This window comes from Cucurbita pepo, chromosome LG07 (assembly GCF_002806865.2).
Source record: "Cucurbita pepo subsp. pepo cultivar mu-cu-16 chromosome LG07, ASM280686v2, whole genome shotgun sequence".
Lineage (NCBI taxonomy): Eukaryota > Viridiplantae > Streptophyta > Magnoliopsida > Cucurbitales > Cucurbitaceae > Cucurbita > Cucurbita pepo.
In genome coordinates this window covers 9,668,791-9,689,661 of record NC_036644.1, presented here as the reverse complement: position 1 = coordinate 9,689,661, position 20,871 = coordinate 9,668,791, and the positions used below count along the sequence as shown (strand labels likewise).

The following is a 20,871-nucleotide window of genomic DNA, read 5'->3' as shown; positions in this document are numbered from 1 at the left end:
AGAGAGGAGAGAGAGAAGAGAAGTGTGTGTGAGAGAGAGAGAGAGAGAGAGAGAGAGAGAGAGAGAAGAGAGAGGGTGTAGATAGAAAGGCAGGGGAAATTTGATGGAAGTTAGAAGAGAAGAAACTATGATGGTAAGCATAGTTTGTTGTAATTGGTGAGCAGCAGCAGCAGCAGCAGCAAAGAGGCGTTGGTTTGATTTGGGTTCACAATCCTCTCTTCACATTTAGATGTATAATTAAAACCATAAAATCAAACATATATTATATAATTGTTCCAATGCAAAAAAAAAAAAACTTTACTATTAACAAAAATAATTAATTACATATTTTGTTAGAATTAAATAAAATGATATCATCATCATTAACATCATCAACCAATGAACTACTACTCCCACCTCATCATCATACATCCAACTTTTGAATTGCCACCTCCTTCACCGAACTCACCAATCTCCCAAACACCTTCAGATTCTCTCCAATTTTATTCTGGAACAAACAAAACAAAACATCATATATTAACTCGGTCGGTTAGTGGTTCCATAATGGTATGATATTGTCTACGTTGAGCATAAGCTCTCTCGTGACTTTTACTTTTGGTTTCCCCAAAACACCTCGTACCTATGGAGCCCTCGAATAGTCTCTTCCCTTGATCGAAACTCAACTCCTTTCTCTGGAGCCCTCGAACAAAGGTTGAGGATTTTATTGACATGGCTAAGTTAAGGGCATGATACCATGTTAGAGACAACGACTCTCCATAATGGTATGGTATGATATTTTCCACTTTGAGCATAAACTCTCATGGCTTTACTTTTGGTTTCCCAAAACACCTCGTACCAATGGAGAAGTAATCCTTACTTGTAAACCCAAGATCATTTCCTAAATAGCCAATGTGGACTCCCTCCCAACAATCCTCAATAATCCTCCCCCTCCAACAAAGTACCCTATAGAGGGCCTATGGACCCCTCGAACAGCCTCCCCTTAATCGAGGCGTGACTATTTCTCTGGAGTCCTCGAACAAAGTACACCATTTGTTCGACACTTGAGTTACTTTTGACTATACCTTCGAGGCTCACAACGTCTTTGTTCAACATTTGAGGATTCTATTGACATAACTAAGTTAAGAGTATGGCTCTGATATCATGTTAGGAATCACGACTCTCCACAATGGTATGATATTGTCCACTTTGAGCATAAGCTCTCATGGCTTTGCTTTGAGCTTCTCCAAAAGGCTTCGTACCAATGGAGAAGTATTCCTTACTTATAAACTCATGATCATCCCGTCCCGAGGTAGTAACAAGTATATTGGAAGTAGTAAAAGAGTGTGATAGATAGAAGAATACCTCACTCAGCAACTCAAGCCTTTCTAAGATGGGAATCAATTTTCCACACAATGAACTTATTTCATGTCCAGACTCCAACTCCCCATGATATGAAATTGCTTTAATATTCGCATTCCCATCAGGAATAACACTGCTGCAAAGTCCAAACATAGATATCACTTTCAACCTCACATTGTTCCCAAGTAATATGCATATAATATCACATTTAACTCACCTGTCTTGAAAATGAATAAGCATCACATTTAACACATACTCAGCCAGAGGAAGTAACAATGTAATCATCTCACTTTTATTTCCAACAATCTTGCACATTTCAATCATTGCAATATATCTCCTGCATAACAACATCAAACCATTCATATGTATCTATATTCCTCACATCTACACGTTATATATAGTTGTATTAAACCCACCGCTAGCAGATATTGTCCTCTTTGGGCTTTAAAACGTGTTTCTAGGGAAAGGTTTCCACACCCTTAAAAGGGTGTTTCGTTCTCCTCCCCAACCAAGGTGAGATATCACATTTGGTCACACATCTATCTTCAAAACAAGAGGGCAAGTCCGAAAACTACGCAGAAAATGGACTAAAAAGAGTATGATTAGTAGGTGGAGCAAGGAACCTTCTCTGGATGTTATCAGATAACGAGGTGAAGTCTTCACCAAGACACAGTACGATAATTTCCTCGACCTCCTGTCTCGACAGTTCATTAATGTCTCGAATCTGCAAAACCTCAAACCATGATATTGTTGCATTGGATGAACCATACACAACCAGGAAGGGGAAAATACAATGTAGCAGCCGAACCTTGTTTAATAGCAATAATCTTTCTTCAGCTGCTTTTTCAAGAGTAATCGTCGTAGAGTTCAGAAGAGTGCCGAGCAAATCCAACGAGGGACGTTGAGACCGAACAGGAGAGTTATGGCTAGAGGAAGTACCGGAGACCTGAACGATCACGTCAGAAAGTTAAATTCCGATGATTAATTCCCTTCTATAGTCGTCGTATTCAAATTTAAGAACAGTACCTGCAATCTTAGAGATTTCCTTGTAACTAGAAAATATAAATAAGAGATCAAACTGAAGTTGAGCTGAATGGAGTGAAGTTCTGAGCTTCTCCGGTTCTGAAGAACAAAAACAATGATAAGTTTAATTTTCCAGGAAAAAAAGAACCATTCTATAAATAAACAAACAAAAAGCACAAACCTTAAGCAATTTAACTCCTGGGCCAGAAGTACGAGAATCCAATTCACGAGAGAAAAGTGAATGCATCAGTTGGAAGAGACTTTGAACAAAACCATATTCATCAGTCTCCTCATATGGCCAAACCTTCCCCCACCCAGAAAAAAAAAAACCAGAAACAAAAATTATTGAAATGTTATTCAACAAAAAGATCTTAATTTTCTAATATATCAAGGTTGTTACCTTGCTAAGCGAAGCAACGAGAAGACTAATCTGCTCCAACGTCGAATCATCGGCTTCGGATACATCCTCCCCAAGTATTTGATCAAATACTCGTTGGTGTCGTTTAATAAAATCTATAGCTTCTCGAACAATTTTATTTTTAACCTACAATATATACATCAAATCACAACAGATTCAAACAAAGTACGAGTCGCATATTCGTAATAGAGGTTGAAGGTCAGGGTCTAATAAGGAAAACTTGAACATTAACTGATTAAGTAAAAAAAAAAAGAGTGCCTATTTAGTGTATGCTGACCTCAAAAAACTCGGACGTGTCAACTAATGACGTCATAGAAAACAACAGTCTCAAAATCGGAGTTACGATAGCTTGTTGCTTGTTATAATTCCCTGCTACATCTCTATGAGGCTTCATATCAACCCACCTCAAATTTCCCTGGTACAGCACTTCATTAAACTAAATCTTCCAAGACAAATCCAATAACATAGTAGACAGTTAATCACCTGTAAATTGATTGCCCTGCATGAATCAAGGTGCTCCAATGCGCCTGTGGAAAAGAGAAGCTGAGCCCCAAATTTTCCGTACTTGTGGCTAATCCTCGACAATAAGGCAAGTTCAGCCTCAAGGGTGCATGCTCGTTGCAATGAATCGAAAGAGTGCACGCCATCCTAAAGGGTTTCCATTTTATGAGTTGGACCAATATCAGCTAATAAATATATCAGAACTATTTCACTGAAGAGAGGAAACAACCACCTGAAGTGAAACGTTACTTATGCTGACCAAACAAGACTTCAAAAATCCCCTGTTCTGAAGTTGGTTCAGGAAAAATCTGTCATGATCTATACAGATTAATGCATCGAGCACGTAAAGTGATATAGTCTTCCCTGGTTCACTGCCTTGAGTTGCATCCTTGATAACCTAATGATTAAGATCAAAAGATTAAAGAGGACTCAAGAATTCTATGGAAGAAAATTACATATATAGAGCATTAAAGGAACACGAAAAATAACAAGCTAAGGTCAATAACGACGCAAATCAACCAGGATTTAGTTAGTTTCATATCTCAAGAACAAGCAACTCACCACATTCAAGATAGACTGAGCTTCTTTACGTAGAATTGAAAAATTAGCATGAGCAAGTTCGGCCTGGTCCTTGTCAATCTGTAAAGCAGAGAAAGGATCGAAAGCAAGGAATTATTTTTTGACCGTCGAGAGAAACTAGTGGAAGTTCGAGAAGTGTTTGTGCACCAAAGCACTAAGTTGACAACCTTTTGTAAATCTACATCCTCTCCATCTTGCTCATTTTGAAGTAAAACTTGCAGAATCGTTGTTGGAACGTCCGGATCCAGCATGTTTTGACAATACTGAAGGTAGCTAAGAAGCAAAGCATATTGGCTGTAGATAGAAGTAAAAGCTTAACATTAGATTCCAACTCATAAGCCACACAGCCAATACCAGCGAAAGTTATATTAACCACACCGTCTCCTCAAAGCTTCTGATGATTCATTTCTAAGAATTGCCATGATGAGCTTTAGTAAAATAGAGTGACACGCTCCATTAGATATTTGCTTCACCATGATAATATCAAGACAAGAGACACTATCAGCATTTAAACCACCAGGAGATGAATATCTCTCATCCCTTAGCTTGGCCATGCATGTCAGTGCAACCTGTAAGATTCAAGATCCAAAGGCATCAGCAACTAGAATAATTGAAAGATGTAGAAAGCTAAACACTAGCAATGGGGAAGGATGAACAAACCTGACATAAAAGATATGCCATCTTCAAAGAACAATCTGGAGAAGCAGAAGCGCTCAAGGAAGCATCAAGAACTCTGTTCACAATAATGAACTGTTAAGAATGTGAAAAGCAGGAAGAAAGAACGAGGTATAGATATGAACATACTGAAATAGAATATCGGATCGATTTTCAAGTGATGAAATTCTTCTGGACACAGTAACCTATAAAAGCAAACGGTTTATCATTAGAAACTATTGAAAACAAAATGTTAAAATCTAAACAAAAAGAAGCATGCAACTAACACAAGTAGAGGAAAGAACGATAAACCTCGATGGTTTGTGACCAGCTAGTTAACATATGAAGTTGTGCAGCCTGTTCCTCGAGATTTTTGTTGTACTTCCATCCCCATCGTAGAAACTGTTGAATCGTCTCTTTTACTTCTTCCAGCTCAGCTTCCCTCCCAACGTTATTCAGTTGGGGATTATCAGCATTAAATTTCTGAGACAAATGAACATATGTTTGAAGTTTGTCATTTTTTAATCAAAAGAAGATACTGATGTTGTCCTTCACCAACCTGCCAAAGTTTATCACAAAAGGAAGTAAGGTCAATCAGGCGATCGCCACGCTCTGAATAATGGTAGATCCCACCCTTTTGCGAAGTTGAAGGATTCCCAAGTATGTCCTTTGTCTATAAAACAAGAATAAGAACAGTGTCCAACGCCAAGAATGCAAAGGAAAAACAAGGAAACCAGCATGTTAGAACATACCAGCAATTCGTACTTCAAATTCGAAACAATTTGGGGAAGCTTGATTGAGGTGTCGGGAGTTCGGAACTGAACAACCTCAAGTAGCTCCAACGCCTGGACACAAAAATTTCAGGAAAAAAAATATTTAAAAAATAACTCAAGTCAACCCAATAGTGCTTCAAAAGTTGAACCTAGTTACAAGAAAATGGTCAATTTCATTTGTGTCATAATCATGGGCAGTAACATCTACAGGGCAATAATGCGAAAAAATTAGCTTAACAAAAGAAGAGCAGTGTCCACTTACTGTACATAAGAAGATAAAATGTCAATCTCGAATAAAGTACCTTGCTCTTACTCATAGTTCTAGTTCCAGGATCCACCACATGATGAAGTGAGAAGACTGGAACTGATCCAACATCTATTTCCTGCCCATACAGGTGCGCAAGAATACTCTGACATGCCTCTCGATGGATCGGGCTACTCAAGTCAGCAGCATGCAACTCAATTGCTAGAAGCTTAAGCAACCATGCTCTCTTGAACAAAGAAAAATAAATAGTCACGTTTCCAGATCTTAATGGTAAATGCTCAATTAGAAAATGCAGGAAAACTACAATTGCAGAGCATGGGCATGGTTAAGAAGTACAGCTATTCATCACAGAAAGACAAACCTGATGAAGGGAGCTGACACGAAGAGTGTGGTTGTTTCTCTTGGGAAGAGGAACAACTCCAATTGTATCCAAGTGCTGCCATTACAAGCATGAAGAAGGTATCAAGGATGGTATGTTGGGTGGAAAATATACAAGTGAATAGAACTTAAGCAAATGCGAAATTACGATCAACAGAAAATCTTTTTTTTTTTTTTTTTTTTTTAAAAATNTAAAAATGTGACAATTTTGGCTTTATCATGCAAGCCCCAAACAGAGCAGAAGATCTTTCCATACGCAGAAGCAGGTGTTCGTACCTTAACGAAGAAATAGTACTTCTTGTTGCTCAAGAGATCCATGACTGGTCCAGATGTTAGGGGATCTAAGCATAGCTCATAAAGAAGCTGTACAAGAAAATCACTTTAGACTTGTGATAAAGGGTTCGGGGGCGGGGTTAGTGTGAACGGAAAAGGGAAAAAAAGACAGTACGTTAAAGCTGTTACATCCCCTGATTAGAAATACATAATCCACAACATCTAACCTGAAAACCAAACTCAAAAAGTAAGGCATTGACTTCAGGATTTGAAAGCTTCTCTAAAATCTCCAGAACAACCTTCAAGCAACTACAAAGGAAAATACAACTAATATAGTACAGTGACTTAACAATGCAAAAGCAAACAAAATATCTTAGCTTGTTCTAAAATCACCTATAATGAAATTTTGGCTGTAAAATTGTCCGCTCGATGGATGTCTCAAGGTTAAATTTAAGTAGCAAGTGTGTAACATTTGGAGCAGGTCGGCTAATGTTGTCAATAAGAAGCTGCAGAAAATGGGCATATAAATGATGATGTGTGATCCGCTAATTAGAATTGAAGGAGCAAGGAGAGAAAGAACCAGACTCCGAACGTTTCAGGTATCAAAGAATAAGAAATCAAACTTGAGATTACAAAAATGGAAAAACAAACCTGCATTATAAGAACACCAGGATCATCTCCGCTGTTTTCGATTACATGACACTCTTCAGATCTTAACTCGAGGCAGGACGCATAATCCTCAACTAAAGAGCTGGCAGTATTAGATTTTAGTAGTAATTGCACGAGCCCAACCATACGAGAACTACAACCAACAAATAACATCTTTAGAACTTGAAGCCAACATATCATGAAACAATATAAACATTAAAAAAATCACAAATTATTCTATGTTTTCATATTGAATGTCACAAAATGGAGATAGAGAAAAAGAAGAAGGAAGTGCCTTAAGATACTCATAATTTTGATAGATAACTGCTGAATCTTGGGATGAAAATCATATCTGACATACTCCAACAGCGCAACAATTTGACTGTGATCTTGAGAGAGGATAACTTCCAAGGGCTGCAAGAATTCGGTCAAATCCAGAAGCAATTAATTTTCTCAGTGGACATAAAGAGTACCAGAAGAAGTACACCTGAAGATATGTACATGATCAAACTACAAGTTCAGGTTTTCCAATGCGTAAACACAGAAGTGTAATACCGTAAAAAACAAAATTAATTGTCATTTATTAAATACTTGGTTCCAGAGCCATTTAGAAGTCATAGTTAACGGAACCGGATGAGCCACATACACAACAAAATGAAACTAGACAACTTGGCCTATATCATTTTTTCAGAACTTTCTATTTCTATATTTTAGTCTTCAATGAAAAATGATTTGTGGTCTTATCCACCAATTCACTAATTCATACGCGTAAGTAAACCGAGGTTAACAACAGCAACAGATGAGACAATTACCTGATATAGAGGGCGCCAATAATCAGCCAGAAGTAAATCCTTCTCTAATACAAGTATCATTATTTCAAGAGAAAGCTCCACAGACTTCTCCAAAAGTTGGCCATAAATTTGGCTGGTCCTTTCGGTTATGAGAGAATTGACACCGGGCAGAAGAATCCCCATGATGTTTCTAAAAACAGATTTTCCGCTCATGAAATCCTAACCAACAAAAAGAAAACTTCAAGACATTTCCACAGAAATTGGAATACAAGCAAACAGAATATCCAGAAACTGAAAGATATCATGCGGTACCATCGAGCCAACGAAATGCTGACTTAAACAATCAAAGACTTTGATGAGAAAAACGATAAAAGTCCCGCATGCTTTTTAGAAACCTATTTCAAACATAGACAAAAAAGGCTTCTTCCAAGAAACCCTTCGAAATTTTGAACCAATGAATCATTGTGTATGAACCCTCCTCTTAAGTTCATTGACTCCACAACAGAAATTGTTTATAAAAAAACTGGTTAAATATGTAATAAATATCATCATGCCATGCGTAACGACCTAGATCCACCGCTAGCAGATATTGTCCTCTTTGGGATTTCCCTTTCGGGCCCACCCTCAAGGCTTTAAAACGCGTCTGCTAGGGGAAGGTTTCCACACCCTTATAAATGGTGGTTTGTTCTCCTCCCCAACCAATGTGGGACATCACACCATGAGTCATTGTGTATGAACAAAAACACACTTCTATCAATAGAAAACAATCAAAATGAACTCTTTGACATGTGGATCAAATGAAGCAATAGTAACAGATACATACTTTTAGCAACTCAAGTACTGGTAGCTGAGTTTGAAGTGAAGATGATTGTGTATCCATTGATGATTGTGATCGATCAATAACAACGTCAACGTCCTCTTCATTAATGTCATACATTTTCAAAATCCTGCACATTGAGCAATCAAATGTGCATTTTTAATTTGATTAACCCCATAATTGTAAGTTTTTCAAGAAGAAAATCCAAGCTTTCATCACCATCGAGAAAAATGAAAGAATACATAGGATCATACAAAAATCTTTGGACACCAATCTCCAAAGAGAGACAAGAAGCAGGAAGGACAACAAGGAAAGCCCATAAACACAAGCAAAATCTTCAACTTTGAAGTTTAAACCCACACTATCACTCACATATTAAAATGTTGTAGGCAAGCAACAACTAACTGCCATTTCTCAGCAGCATCTGCATAGGCTCGTTGAGGGAATGGCCCAAAAACATGATCATAAATGAACCTAAAGATTCCAACAAATCTGCAGCACAACTTTCAAACCTTAGAATAAATAATAAAACTGAGTCAAGTGTATATTATAACCAATAAACATTACCTACGCCCTCTATCACTTAGATCACTTTCTTTAGCAATAAGAGCATTTAATAGGTTAAGGAAAGATATGGTTGATGGATATCTCTCCTGTCTTGCTTCAATTTCATTTACCTCGAACTGCATATCATAAACCTGCAAAGACACGGTGCTTTCATAAACCAAGATCTTTTCTTCACACGTAATCTCAGTGCAACAAGGTTCCGTCACTAAAATTATCATGTTTGAAAATGCCAAAAAACACGGTGCTTACATAAGCCAATATCCTTTTCTTTTTTTTTTTTTTCATCAAATGCAAAACAGTGCATCTTTATTTTGTCGGTTATTCGACGCAGGACAACTCATTAGCACATTCAAATCACTATCATGCCAGTGCCACACTTTCAATTTACATTAAGTGAATATAAGCATGCTAAATATCCACGCTAGCAACAAAAATCTCCTAGTTGCAGCTCAAAAAAAACAATTTCAAAACTTCAACCATAGAATATTTTACATATCTAAAAGGGCCATCAGAGATGAATAACCTGAGAAGTAATCGACTTTGTGCCATTCTGGATATGGGATGCAACAAGAACAGGTAAATCATACTGCTCAAGATAGCGCCAAATGATATCCTTCAAGTCAGAAGAGACTTGAATAAAGGATGCGATTGCATTCCTCAAAGCACCCTATGATATCAAAAACTTGATCAAAATCATCAACGAAATTCTCATTGAAGCATCTAAATTCCAAAAAATATAAGAAATCTTGTGCAAACATATTTTTTACTCAAAACACAACAAAGCAAAGTGTAATAACCTTCAGATAAGGAGGAACATTTTCATAGCTAAGAAGTTTGAACAGTGGTTCAATATCAGGAAACCAGTTCTTTCTTTCAACAGGATTCCCATTCTCCACAACCTGAATCTCATCAGAAACCAACCGACAATGATGATCAGTAAGAAACAACGAAATTTACTCCATAATCTATTTGAATCATTCTTTAGGTGTGTGTAGTTCTATTGGATTGGAGCCTTCAAGTGTAACAAATAAAATACTTTGGGGGTGATTTGTGCAATTTGTACTAAAAAATTGACATAGATTTCAACTAGGGTTTACTATGAAAAGTTATTATTGCAATAGAACTATTTGCTTGCTCATTTTGTTTTTACTAATAATATTAAGGTCTTAATCCCTTTCAATTCAGACTTCTACTCCGTGACTGTTACTTTCGTGGACCTGTTGCGTGCTACTTGCTAGACAACCATACTAATGATAGATAGTTATGCTAGACAACCATACAAATGACAGATAGTCTAGCAATGCAGACGAAGCTCCACAAAAATTCGTCATAGATTAAGAAATTCAACTTTACAATCTCATGAAAGTGTGGGTAACGGAATAAAAGTTTAAGACCAATATAGTAAGAAAAAGGTATTACCTTTTGAAGAACATTCAAATATGCAACAAGCGCTTTTGCATCCCCTTCCTGAAACTCTGGTAACAGGGCCCCAGCAGTCTGAAGGGACTGTCTAAATTTTTCGTCATAAATTGATAGGCAATCAAATAAGGTGGTCCATCCAACAGATCGGAATGCTTTTCCCTGAAGTAACTCAAAAACCCTTGAAGCGCCCTCTTCATTACAAGCCTGAAATGATTGATAAAAGACAATAATTAATAGTAAAGTACATTCTCGTGAAGAGAATTGGTGAGCTGCTTAATAATTAAAAAGTCTTAAAAGAGCGTGCATCACATACTAAGGTACTCAGCATGTTCAAGAATGCCACCAAAGTTTGAAAATTTGTATGATCCTCCCCAGCAAAATTTGCAAATGTCCACAAGACATCATTGCTTGATAACAGTTCTGGTTCTTTCTGAATAAATTGAAAGAAATTCAAGCTCAATAATCATAGCTAATTCATATGCAGCATATGTGATTTATTAGCTACTTTCACGAAGAACGTTTAGCACCATTTTAATTTCTTGCTATAGCAAGTTATTTTGAGTTGATCTATAGTAGCATGGACCTAATAGTTGCTAAGGAGTTAATTCCATGACTACACATGAAATATCTTCCTTATAAAAATATCAAACCACCAGCTTGTCCCCTATTTAACTCTTATTTTATCAACATCTCAAAACTTTTAAGTAACTTCAATAAAAGCTTACCCGGTAAATTTCACTAACAAAGTTCAAGAGGGAGACAAAAGGTGAAGGAAGAGTTTCGCTAGCTTGATGGGAACTTGAATCACTATCATGCATGAAATCTTGTGACCCGGAAGCACGAAACTGACTTAGATTGTTCATAGCTCTGTCCTTGGACTCTTTCACCTTCATACCATAAAAAAAACCAACCAAATTTATTAATACGTACTTTCAATTAGATCCAACTGCAATGAGGCAAGGCTAGAAACCCATACACTAGCTCATTCACTTGCTAGATAATAAATTGTTTTAATTCTAACCTGAACAGGTCTGATATTTATTTATATATATATGTATATAAAGAACTTAACAAAGGAGTGAGCCAATGGCCAAAATTAAACAAGAAAGCTATAAATTTTAGGAGGAAATCTCCCGACTGACCTTGTCCCTAGCCAGAGGATGAGATAAAAAACAAGAAACCAGTTTGTGCAGATAAGCATTGTACATATAGGTCATGTCCTCATCATCATTCTGCCAACATAACCAATAGATGATATTAGAAGACAAAATAATCTAACTTGTAAAAATGACTACTAAAGAAGGCACGGTCAAAAATATAAACGAGTTAGTTTTTTCACAAGAGACAACGAGGATTTTAAATTACTCACTTATTCTAAGGTTATCAACTTCGGAGCTAGAACTCCCCAGACCTTATAGGATATGTCTAATTATCTCTAGCCCTTACCACCGACACCCATTGGGAATAAATATACATAACAGGTAGTAGCACCTAATAACTCCACGTACATAGGCAAACAAACTGTTTTTAATTAAAAAAAAAAGTCGAGGGATCTCCCACAAGCATTGGTGAAACATCAAGGGGAAAAAGAAGACAACAAAGCACTTGCAACAAGATAAGAATGTGGCGGCAAATATACTTTAAGAATCCAAAAAAAAAATGTTCTGCTGCTTATAAGATGCACAATAGTTACTTATAACATAAAAGATAAAAACCTGGTAAGCCGCAGTCTGAATAACTTCTTGAAGCATGAACTGGAAAGCATTATGGGAGAAAATAACTTCCAAGCACGATTGTAGGTGATCTAAATCTTTTGGGGAAGCACTGGGAACAGCTTCTCTTGCATCAACCATGTCGTGTATTAACAGCAAATGAACAGTCCAAGCGAACCTAACAGCATCAACAAATCCTTCCACTGTGGGATTATTTCCAGACACCATCACCTAAACAAAGATTACAAGCTCATTTAAAATGTTAACAAAATGTGTGCATGTGTCAAAAACCTAACCACAGAAGTTTCAATACTATCTTGATAAACTCACAGTATCCTGAAATTCATTTCTAAAAGAAGCATCACTGGACAATACAGATGCTTTATTTGGAACAGCGCTCAAAGCATCCGATACAAAGGCAATAATGATCGAGAAAAGGAGACTAAATACAATCTGCAAAAGAAAATACATACAGAATTAGCAAGAGAAGTAATGAAGGAAAGAACAAGAAAATGCATCTAAAAAAATATACACATACAACACTGGTGTGCAGCCACACTACTTCTGAGAAACAGGAAACAAGTGGATCTTTTCTTTACATTCTACAGTAATCAAAATATTAATAACATGCCTGAAGCTTTATGGGAGTTTTGGTCTCATTAAGTTCAGCAGCGCAGTCTTTTAAAACAGAAAAGAGATCCCTCACATCCTTTGGACCTGATAAAAGAGAAATCATAGAGCTGTCAGATTATTAACTAGAGTTTCTTGCCATATTACTTGCAGTATATTTTCCATTAATTAACCTGTGTTTCTCACAATTGAAATTTTTTAAATGTTTTCCAATAATAAATTTATGTTTCTTATCATTAAAGATTAATTACCAAGGAGAAGTTATCATTTCACACATTTTTAACTAAGTTCCATTCACTAGAAAAATATAAAATGCACTATCAAATCATCTAAACTAAAGCTCTACGTCTAACGTCAGCAAGTATCCAATAACAATGACTACCTCGATGGAGGAAAAAAATACATCTTGAACTATCAAATATTACTAGCAAGCACCACATGAAGCAAGACAGTGAATCGTAGCAGCACACATAGGAAACCTTCAACCTACTACCAATGGCATTGATCAATTAAAAAAAGTCCTCCACGGCTTACCTATTCGAACAACAAGAATAGAAAGGACAAGACAATGTCCTAGTATAAGTCTTTCCCGACAAACCACAGCCCGACGCTCAACAAGAGCACCTCTGGAGTCAAGAATGTAGCGCTCACAGCTAGGTCCACCCAAACCAGCTGGTTCTTCTCGATTGAGTTCCTAAAACAAGAAAGATGGAACCTTTTACTGAAAATAGTCATGGATATACTTGTTCCTAATGGTCAGTCATTATGGGTTCACAATTAATCCCACTATAGGCAGTTGAAGCATATCGATTTCTTATTTTCAAATGTAATGTTTGGGCTAACAACTGTGTATTCCTGTCACAAGATTAATACAAAACAAAATATTCATACGGTCGAGTGTTAAAAGATCACAAAATACAGGCAAATTCAATAAATTTAATGGAAAAAAGTTTACTAAGTCCACATTATTAAATACTAAGCTACTGTTATAACATAGTAATAACAGTAACATGATTCCAACCTTCAGCAGAAGGTTTACACATATGGCATGACCTAAAATAGGGACTACAAAGATCCAACCTTTATCAAAGAAATCAACCGTTGTCGTAGGCCACTATTAATAAGATCTTCCAGGTGTCTTTGGATGTCAGATACAAGACCAGCTTCAAGTCCCTGATCAAGTACAACAGCCTGCAAATAAAAGAATATAATTAACAGTATGCAAGAAAAAACACAATTGCATGTCCAAAAATTAGGGTACAAACAAAATGATAATAATAATACCCTTAGTAGTGTATAGAGTGACATTATTAGATCTCTTCTCTCTGTATACCAAAGCCCTGCTGCAAGGTGGAAAATCTCTGAAGGATCTCGTCCCATTAAAGCCCACTGCAAAGAACAAGAAAAACAAGTTATAGAAAGGGAGACAAATAAAGCTGAAGTAAAATATGATAACAAGTAAACAAATAAGGGAGAGAGGTATACCTCTTGATGTGCAGCAACAAGTAGATGCACGCATTCTATTTCATTCAGATGGAGGTCATCACTCAATTTTAAAGTCTACAAACAAGCGTGGAAGTGAAATCAAATAACGCCAATATAACAGTCGTGTTGTGCCATAACGAAAAATGGGAAAGAATTTATGGTGCATATCGTTCATAACTTGGACGAATAAAGCAATACATAAAAATATACCCACAATGATACATCAATCTAAGAATGAACAGGGTCAAAGACTACTTCTTGATTCTCCCACCAAACCGAAGCAGAAGAAGCAGAGGAAGAAGGTTAACTACTTAAACTAGTATCTTACACTGTCGTCGTGCAAAAAATAAGCAACCAAATCAACATTCCATGAAAACCCACGTCACATACTCAAATTCTGATCGACATCCCGGAAAAGAAAACAAATGGACAAAGAATTTACAATTTCGACGTCTTGATCATCGAGCGTTATCGTTGAAGAATCCGGCCGCCTGACTTCTTTAGATTGAACTTGTGCACGGTCTGAAGCTTTCGGCGACTACAACCCAAAATTCAACAAAATCAGAACACCAACAGACAAATACAAGGTACTAAATCACAAAATGTCACAGACCCAGATCAGCAAACGACGAAATACAAAGGCATACGTACTGGGAATTGAAGCAGCGAACGAAAAGCAGGCATAGAATTGTGAATGGCGTGTAAGAGCTCGACCCTCTGCGATGGGGACGGAGGGGACGGACCCAGAAGCGCCGACTCGATAATGCGGAGGCTCTGCTTGGAGGACAACATGGCGGCGCACTGTGAGTGGCAAAATGAAGGTGCCGCTGAAAGGGGAAGAGGGAAGATGGGGCAACGAAGGTGGAGCGCGGGAAAATGGAGGGTGGTTTTAGAGACGCAGAACTGTTCGATAAACCCTGCTCATATGCCCTAGTAGGTTATTATTTATGCCCAGTGGGTTTTTTGTTAGAAGGTGAAAACAAGCAAAAGAGGCCATGACTTTCTATGGAAATAAAGACGGCTGTGTGCTTGCTTCCTTTTGAAATGGCAGAGGACACTCCATCGTGTGGTGTTATGTTTGTGTCCTACAACACTTCAAAAGCTCGAGCATGTTTTTCCGGGGATACTCGATAACGTAATCAAGGGAATTCATGTAGCTCTAGCGTGCAAGTAGGCTCCTGTAAAATCTCACATCGGTTGAATAGGAAAACGAAACACTATTTATAAGGGTGTGAAAACTCCTTCCTAACAGACGTGTTTTAAAACGGAAAGGTTGACGCCAATACGCAACGAGCTAAAAGTGGATAATATTTGCTAGCGATAGGTTTGGCATGTTACAAATGGCATTAGAGCCAGACACTGGGTGTGTGCGCTAACGAGGATGCTGACCCCCCAAGGAGTGTGGATCAGAGCCAGACATTGGGGATGTGACGAGGATGCTGACCCCCAAGGAGTGTGGATCAGAGCCAGACATTGGGGGGTGTGCACTAACGAGGATGCTGACTCCCAAGGAGTGTGGATCAGAGCCAGACACTGGGATGTGCACTAACAAGGATGCTGACCCCCAAGAAGTATGGATCAACCCCCAAGAAGTATGGATCAAAGTCAGACACTGGAGTGTGCGCTAACGAGCTAACAGACGCTGACTCCCAAGGAGTATGACTTGTGAAATGACTTGTGAAATCCCACATTGGTTGGAGAAAATAACGAAACATTTTTTTGTAAGGATGTGGAAACCTCTCTCTAGCAAACATTTTTTTGTAAGGATGTGGAAACCTCTCTCTAGCAAACATGTTTTATAACCACGAGGCTGTCGACTATACGTAACGGGTCAAAACGGACAATATCTACTAGTAGTAAGTTTAGGCCGTTACAACTCCCCCGTCCTGCCCTTCATTTTTATGCATGCATGGAACTTGTTTTTACATTCATATTGATTAGTTTATATTAGGTCTCCCAATTACTGAGCTATCCTTTCAATTGATGGAAAGTTTAAGTTTTATTGAACTACAGAATTATTGTACTTCAATATAAGAATAATAACCAAAGCATGTTTTCCAGAAAGGTAGTTAGACTTTCCCTTCCCAGTAGCTTTTCTATCTGATCTCTGCTGTTAACTGTACACTCTCCCGCCCGTCCCGGCATCAACATCGAGCCACCCGTGCTGCTACACACAATGCGTAGTCTCAAAACGAGGCGCGGTTATCAAACCATTGATCAAATGTGTCAACCTTTCAGCACCAGGTCCTGGCCTAAGATCAGTAGTGTTCGTAATGTCCTGCATACTCAAAGTACTGCTATTTCCAAATGAATCAAACCAGCTGCCAGGAAAGTATCCATCAGCATTGCAACCCAACAAGTCGGAGTCGATCTTGTCAAGGACGGGATCATCGTGGCCGAACTTCCGAGCGAACGGTGCATTGCTATCTGCCATACTTTGGAAGTCATCAAGGTTGAGAAAATGGGGATGTTGCTTTGGAGGATTGTCCCATGAGATAAAATGCAGGTCGTGGTTGACCGTCGTGTTGCGAAACTCGTCGGCGTTGCAAATGACAGTGTGGAAATAGCCCTCCGGAGATGAGAGGAAGTTGGCATAATACATAAGGACTACTCTTGGGAGATTGTCCCATCCCCATAAACAGTATTCCATGAAGGGGCGAGACAGCATCATCCATGCAGAACCTAATGAATTTGAATATCAATCAGACAGTGCTACTAGATATAAACTACAGCCCACAAGATTCAAATATGTACACAATCAGCTCAGAGTTGGTAAAGACCATAAAATATATGGTTTTCGTTTACTTTTTCTTTTCCGAACTTTGAAGCGAGTGATTTTGGTATGGTTAAAATCACTTATGTCACGCCCTTGGACATGATAAAAGTGATTGTCGTCATTTCAAAATCACTCTCGAACTTGCACTTATTAAACAGATGATATGAACCGAGATCGCTCACCTGTGAACAGTTTATACGCTGTTGGAACGCTCCGTTTCTCCGAGACCCAAAACACATCTGATTTATGAAGGCTGTACAAACCTGGATCAATTATAACCGGTTTGGCTCTCTGGTACCTGAGATCAAAAGAATTCACATTTACATCTCTATCAGTTCAGAAACCTACAGAGCTCAAGCTTGTTGGATAAACTTTGCAGTTTCTAATGAATTTATTAGTTATGTTGAAGAAGAAGTGCATACTCCTTCCATCCAATGTCACTGGTATGCTCAATGAAGTTCAGGGTTCTTGGAATGGATATCAAAGTGTGAAGCAGATCTGTGGTATAAGAGAAGGAAGCACAAGAATTTGCATCAGAAACTAATTTGTATACGTCTCTTTCTTCAAGCTATACCTATCAGAAGTAGAAGCGAAGAAACTAAATTAAACTTCTCAATCAGACCCAACAAACATTGGACATATGTCTTTGTTTGCAAGCAAATTTGGAAATAACGTGGCAACCAATCGCTAACAGATATTGTCCACTTTGGCCCATTACGTTTTGAAAATATGTCTACTAGGGAGAGGTTTTCACACCCTTATAAGGAATGTTTCGTTTCCCTCTCCAACCAATGTGGGATCTCACAATCCACCCCTCTTGGGGGCCCAACGCCCTCACTAGCACGACGCCCGGTATCTGGTTCTAATACTATTTGTAATAACTCAAGCCCACCGCTAGCAGATATTGTCTGTTTTTGCCCATTACGTATCGTCGTCAGTCTCACGATTTTTAAATGCGTCTACTAGGGAGAAGTTTCCACACTCTTATAAGAAATGTTTCGTTCCCCACTCCAACCGATGTGGGATCTCACAATCCACCCCTATTGGGGGTTCAACGTCCTCGCTGGCACACCGCCCAGTATCTAGTTTTAATACCATTTGTAACAGTCCAAGCTCACTGCCAGCAAATATTGTCCGTTTTGGCCCGTTATGTATCGCCGTCAGTCTCACAGTTTTCAAAACACGTCTTCTAGGGAGAGGTTTCCACACCTTTATAAGGAATGCTTCGTTTCCCTCTCTAACCGACGTGGGATCTCACAAGTTTCCTTATCGCAATCCTTTATGGCTCTTAAATCTTCAGGCTAGTAGTTACTTTCAAGTTGAATCTTTTGTAAAGTGTCAAAGTGGAAGATCAACAAACCCCCCTGAAGGAACTAAAAGATTTCAGGACGACATTAATGCAATTCCACTCTTAGAAATGACTAACCGTGACAAATTCTTACACAGCAGAAAGAAAAATGGTAGTTACAAAAAACAGAAACTAACAGTCATTAGCCTCATTAATTAAACTTCATAAATGTCCACCCTAAAAAGCCAAACTTATTAATCTCATCACGTTCTTAGTACAATAATAGCCAAGCTCACCGCTTTAGCCTCTTACGTATGGCTTGTCTCATAGTTTTAAAACGCGTCCGCTAGGGAGAGGTTTCTACACTCTTATAAGGAATACTCTGTTCCTCTCTCCAACCAATGTGGATCCCACAATCCATCCCTTTGAGACCCAGCGTCTCCGCTGGCACACCGCTCGGTATCTGGCTTTAATACCATTTGTAACAGTCTAAGGTCACCGCTAGCAAATTGTCCGCTTTGACCCTGTAATAGAGATTCCACATTGGTTGGAGAGGGGGAACGAAACATTCCAAGAGTGTGGAAACCTCTCCCTAGCATATGCGTTTTAAAAATATGAGGCGGGCGACAATACGTAACTGGTCAAGGCAGACAATATGTACTAGCGGTGGGCTTAGACGGTAACAACAACCATGACCAACATGACCAACACATCCACAAGGATCCTTAGTAAATCTACTATAATCCATAACTATAGATTGAGCAAAATGGTGAAATCAGCTAGAATCTCAGAACATGAACAACAGAACTAGAAAGAAGAAGCTGGGAAAGTAACTAAACTAAGAACAGAACATGTCAAATGCTTAAATCCTAATCCCCCCATTTCTTACAGAGCAGGGAAACAAATTTGATAAAGCTGAACCCACCACAATTAGAAACAGCAACAACAGCAGGATCATGATGATTAGCAATGAAGAAATTGAAATAACATATAAAAGAAACAAACCAACGTGCTTAAATGAATTATTGGGTTCTAAATAAATACCATCTTGAGTGACCAGAGGGTAATCAGAAGCACTGAGATTAATAAACCAGTCCCAGTCTCCACCGTCCTTGAGCAGGATCGCCGCCGCGTGAAGCGTATTAGTGACCATCGTTGGCCCTCTGTAAGTAACCAAATTCGCCCTCAAAACCATCCTCACATTACCCACACTCTTAAAAACCGGTTCATTCTTCACAAAATTAGCCAATTCCAGCCGTTCCGCCGCCGGAGCCTCCAAGTCCAAATGTACCGCGTATTGATTCCTCGGATGGTACAGAGCCTTAAGAGCTCTCATCAAGCTCTTCCCATCGCCGGTGGAGCCAGAGATCAAGTAAGCCAAACGAGGAACAGGATCGGATGAAATTTTCGAGATCGTAAGCTTCGATTCAACAAAACGGGGAATCGGATTCTTCAAATGAGCACGGTGTAGTTGGGAAGAGGAGAAATAAGGCGAAGTAAAAATCGAAACAAAAACCACCAATGTAGTCAGAAGCAAAGAAAACACCAAGGGAATGAACCATTTCCTCTTCTTCGGTAACTTGTTGCTCGTCTCCATTAACAGACCTCAACAAAAACCAGCAAAAACAAAACAATGGCGGAAAAATTGGATCAAATGATCCACGGCGGGAAGAAAGCGGAACGCAAATGGAGACGCGCAAGTAGATTAGTGGATTGTGAGGCAATAATTATCATTAGTGGGCATATCACTGCAAAGGGAAAAAGGAGGAGAAATGACAGGGGGAGAGAGAGAGAGAGAGAGAGAGTGAATGTTTGATTCTTCGACCACCAGAATTCACCTCCGCCATTTTTGCTTCCTCGAGGTTCGAGATGAAGTGGAGAACTACTAATTAAGGTAGATTTAGATTTTGGTTTGGTTAATTTTCGTTAACTGTGTTTTTTTAGTATATTTAATCATTAATAATATCCCACGTGTACAGACAAAAATTATTTAATTTTATTTGTATTAAATTGCAATTTTGTTTCAATATTTCAAAAAAAAAAAAAAAAAAATTACCCTTTTAAACTTAAAATTTTATTTTATGGGGTAAAATTATAATCGTTGTTTCATTTTTTTTATAAATATTTAAAAAATGAAATATATATATATTTTCTTTTACTTATATATATATTTTAATTATGTTTAAATCTATTAATTTGTATGTGATGCGAAATTTTATTGAAAATATTATTTTTTTTAATTTTAAAGTAAAAAAAATATAATGAATTAAAATATTTTATTAAAATATAATTTTAAAGTAAAAAAAATATAATGAATTAAAATATTATTTCAAAAAAAAAGTTTTTATTTTCTGGGGTAAAAGTCTTATTTATTCGTTTTTTCATTTTTTTATAAATATTTAAAAAATGAAATAAAATTTTATTTTATTTTACTTAGTATATATATATTTTTAAATTATATTTAAATCTATTAATTTGTTTGTGATGCGAAACTTTATTGAAAATATTATTTTTTTTAATTTTAAAGTAAAAA

The 20,871-nt window shown here is 37.7% G+C and overlaps 2 protein-coding genes across 3 annotated transcripts; both read right to left on the bottom strand.

Moving 5' to 3' along the window:
* Positions 1–320: 320 nt before the first annotated feature.
* On the bottom strand, positions 321–15,247 carry LOC111798582 (nuclear pore complex protein NUP205). Of its 2 annotated transcripts, none has more exons than XM_023681824.1 (45): positions 14,926–15,247; positions 14,717–14,812; positions 14,275–14,349; positions 14,074–14,178; positions 13,870–13,980; positions 13,324–13,483; positions 12,791–12,876; positions 12,490–12,612; positions 12,163–12,390; positions 11,590–11,679; positions 11,173–11,334; positions 10,761–10,877; positions 10,445–10,651; positions 9,823–9,924; positions 9,549–9,692; positions 9,026–9,156; positions 8,831–8,950; positions 8,465–8,588; positions 7,663–7,860; positions 7,146–7,264; positions 6,854–7,004; positions 6,596–6,708; positions 6,430–6,511; positions 6,206–6,292; positions 5,913–5,987; positions 5,589–5,777; positions 5,266–5,358; positions 5,073–5,186; positions 4,826–4,996; positions 4,664–4,719; positions 4,520–4,592; positions 4,238–4,428; positions 4,027–4,153; positions 3,842–3,919; positions 3,513–3,677; positions 3,263–3,427; positions 3,057–3,194; positions 2,762–2,905; positions 2,543–2,665; positions 2,365–2,460; positions 2,147–2,284; positions 1,962–2,062; positions 1,556–1,675; positions 1,342–1,471; positions 321–487 (listed from the first exon to the last, which is right to left on the bottom strand). In XM_023681824.1, exons 1-45 carry the CDS (start codon positions 15,064–15,066, stop codon positions 404–406), a joined length of 5,643 nt encoding a protein of 1,880 aa, XP_023537592.1. In that variant the 5' UTR covers positions 15,067–15,247; the 3' UTR covers positions 321–403. The 2 variants fall into 2 exon arrangements, with proteins under 2 accessions (XP_023537592.1, XP_023537591.1); XM_023681823.1 differs by having other exon boundaries at positions 1,342–1,474; positions 14,926–15,246.
* A 987-nt stretch (positions 15,248–16,234) lies between these two features.
* On the bottom strand, positions 16,235–20,224 carry LOC111798019 (beta-glucuronosyltransferase GlcAT14B-like). Its single transcript, XM_023680964.1, has 4 exons — positions 19,383–20,224; positions 17,473–17,548; positions 17,233–17,348; positions 16,235–16,956 (listed from the first exon to the last, which is right to left on the bottom strand). Exons 1-4 carry the CDS (start codon positions 19,933–19,935, stop codon positions 16,442–16,444), a joined length of 1,260 nt encoding a protein of 419 aa, XP_023536732.1. The 5' UTR covers positions 19,936–20,224; the 3' UTR covers positions 16,235–16,441.
* Positions 20,225–20,871: the final 647 nt, after the last annotated feature.

Excerpts from the sequence above, each read along its gene's own strand:
- LOC111798582 (XM_023681823.1), bottom strand. The coding sequence starts at position 15,066 with ATGTTGTCCTCCAAGCAGAGCCTCCGCATTATCGAGTCGGCGCTTCTG. Across the intron at positions 13,981-14,073 it reads CACTCTATACACTACTAAGG|GCTGTTGTACTTGATCAGGG; the intron begins GTATTATTATTA and ends TTTTATTTGCAG. Across the intron at positions 2,666-2,761 it reads TCGTTGCTTCGCTTAGCAAG|GTTTGGCCATATGAGGAGAC; the intron begins GTAACAACCTTG and ends GGGTGGGGGAAG.
- LOC111798019 (XM_023680964.1), bottom strand. The coding sequence starts at position 19,935 with ATGGAGACGAGCAACAAGTTACCGAAGAAGAGGAAATGGTTCATTCCC. Across the intron at positions 17,549-19,382 it reads CCCTCTGGTCACTCAAGATG|ATCTGCTTCACACTTTGATA; the intron begins GTATTTATTTAG and ends CTTATACCACAG. Across the intron at positions 17,349-17,472 it reads AGTGACATTGGATGGAAGGA|GTACCAGAGAGCCAAACCGG; the intron begins GTATGCACTTCT and ends TTTTGATCTCAG.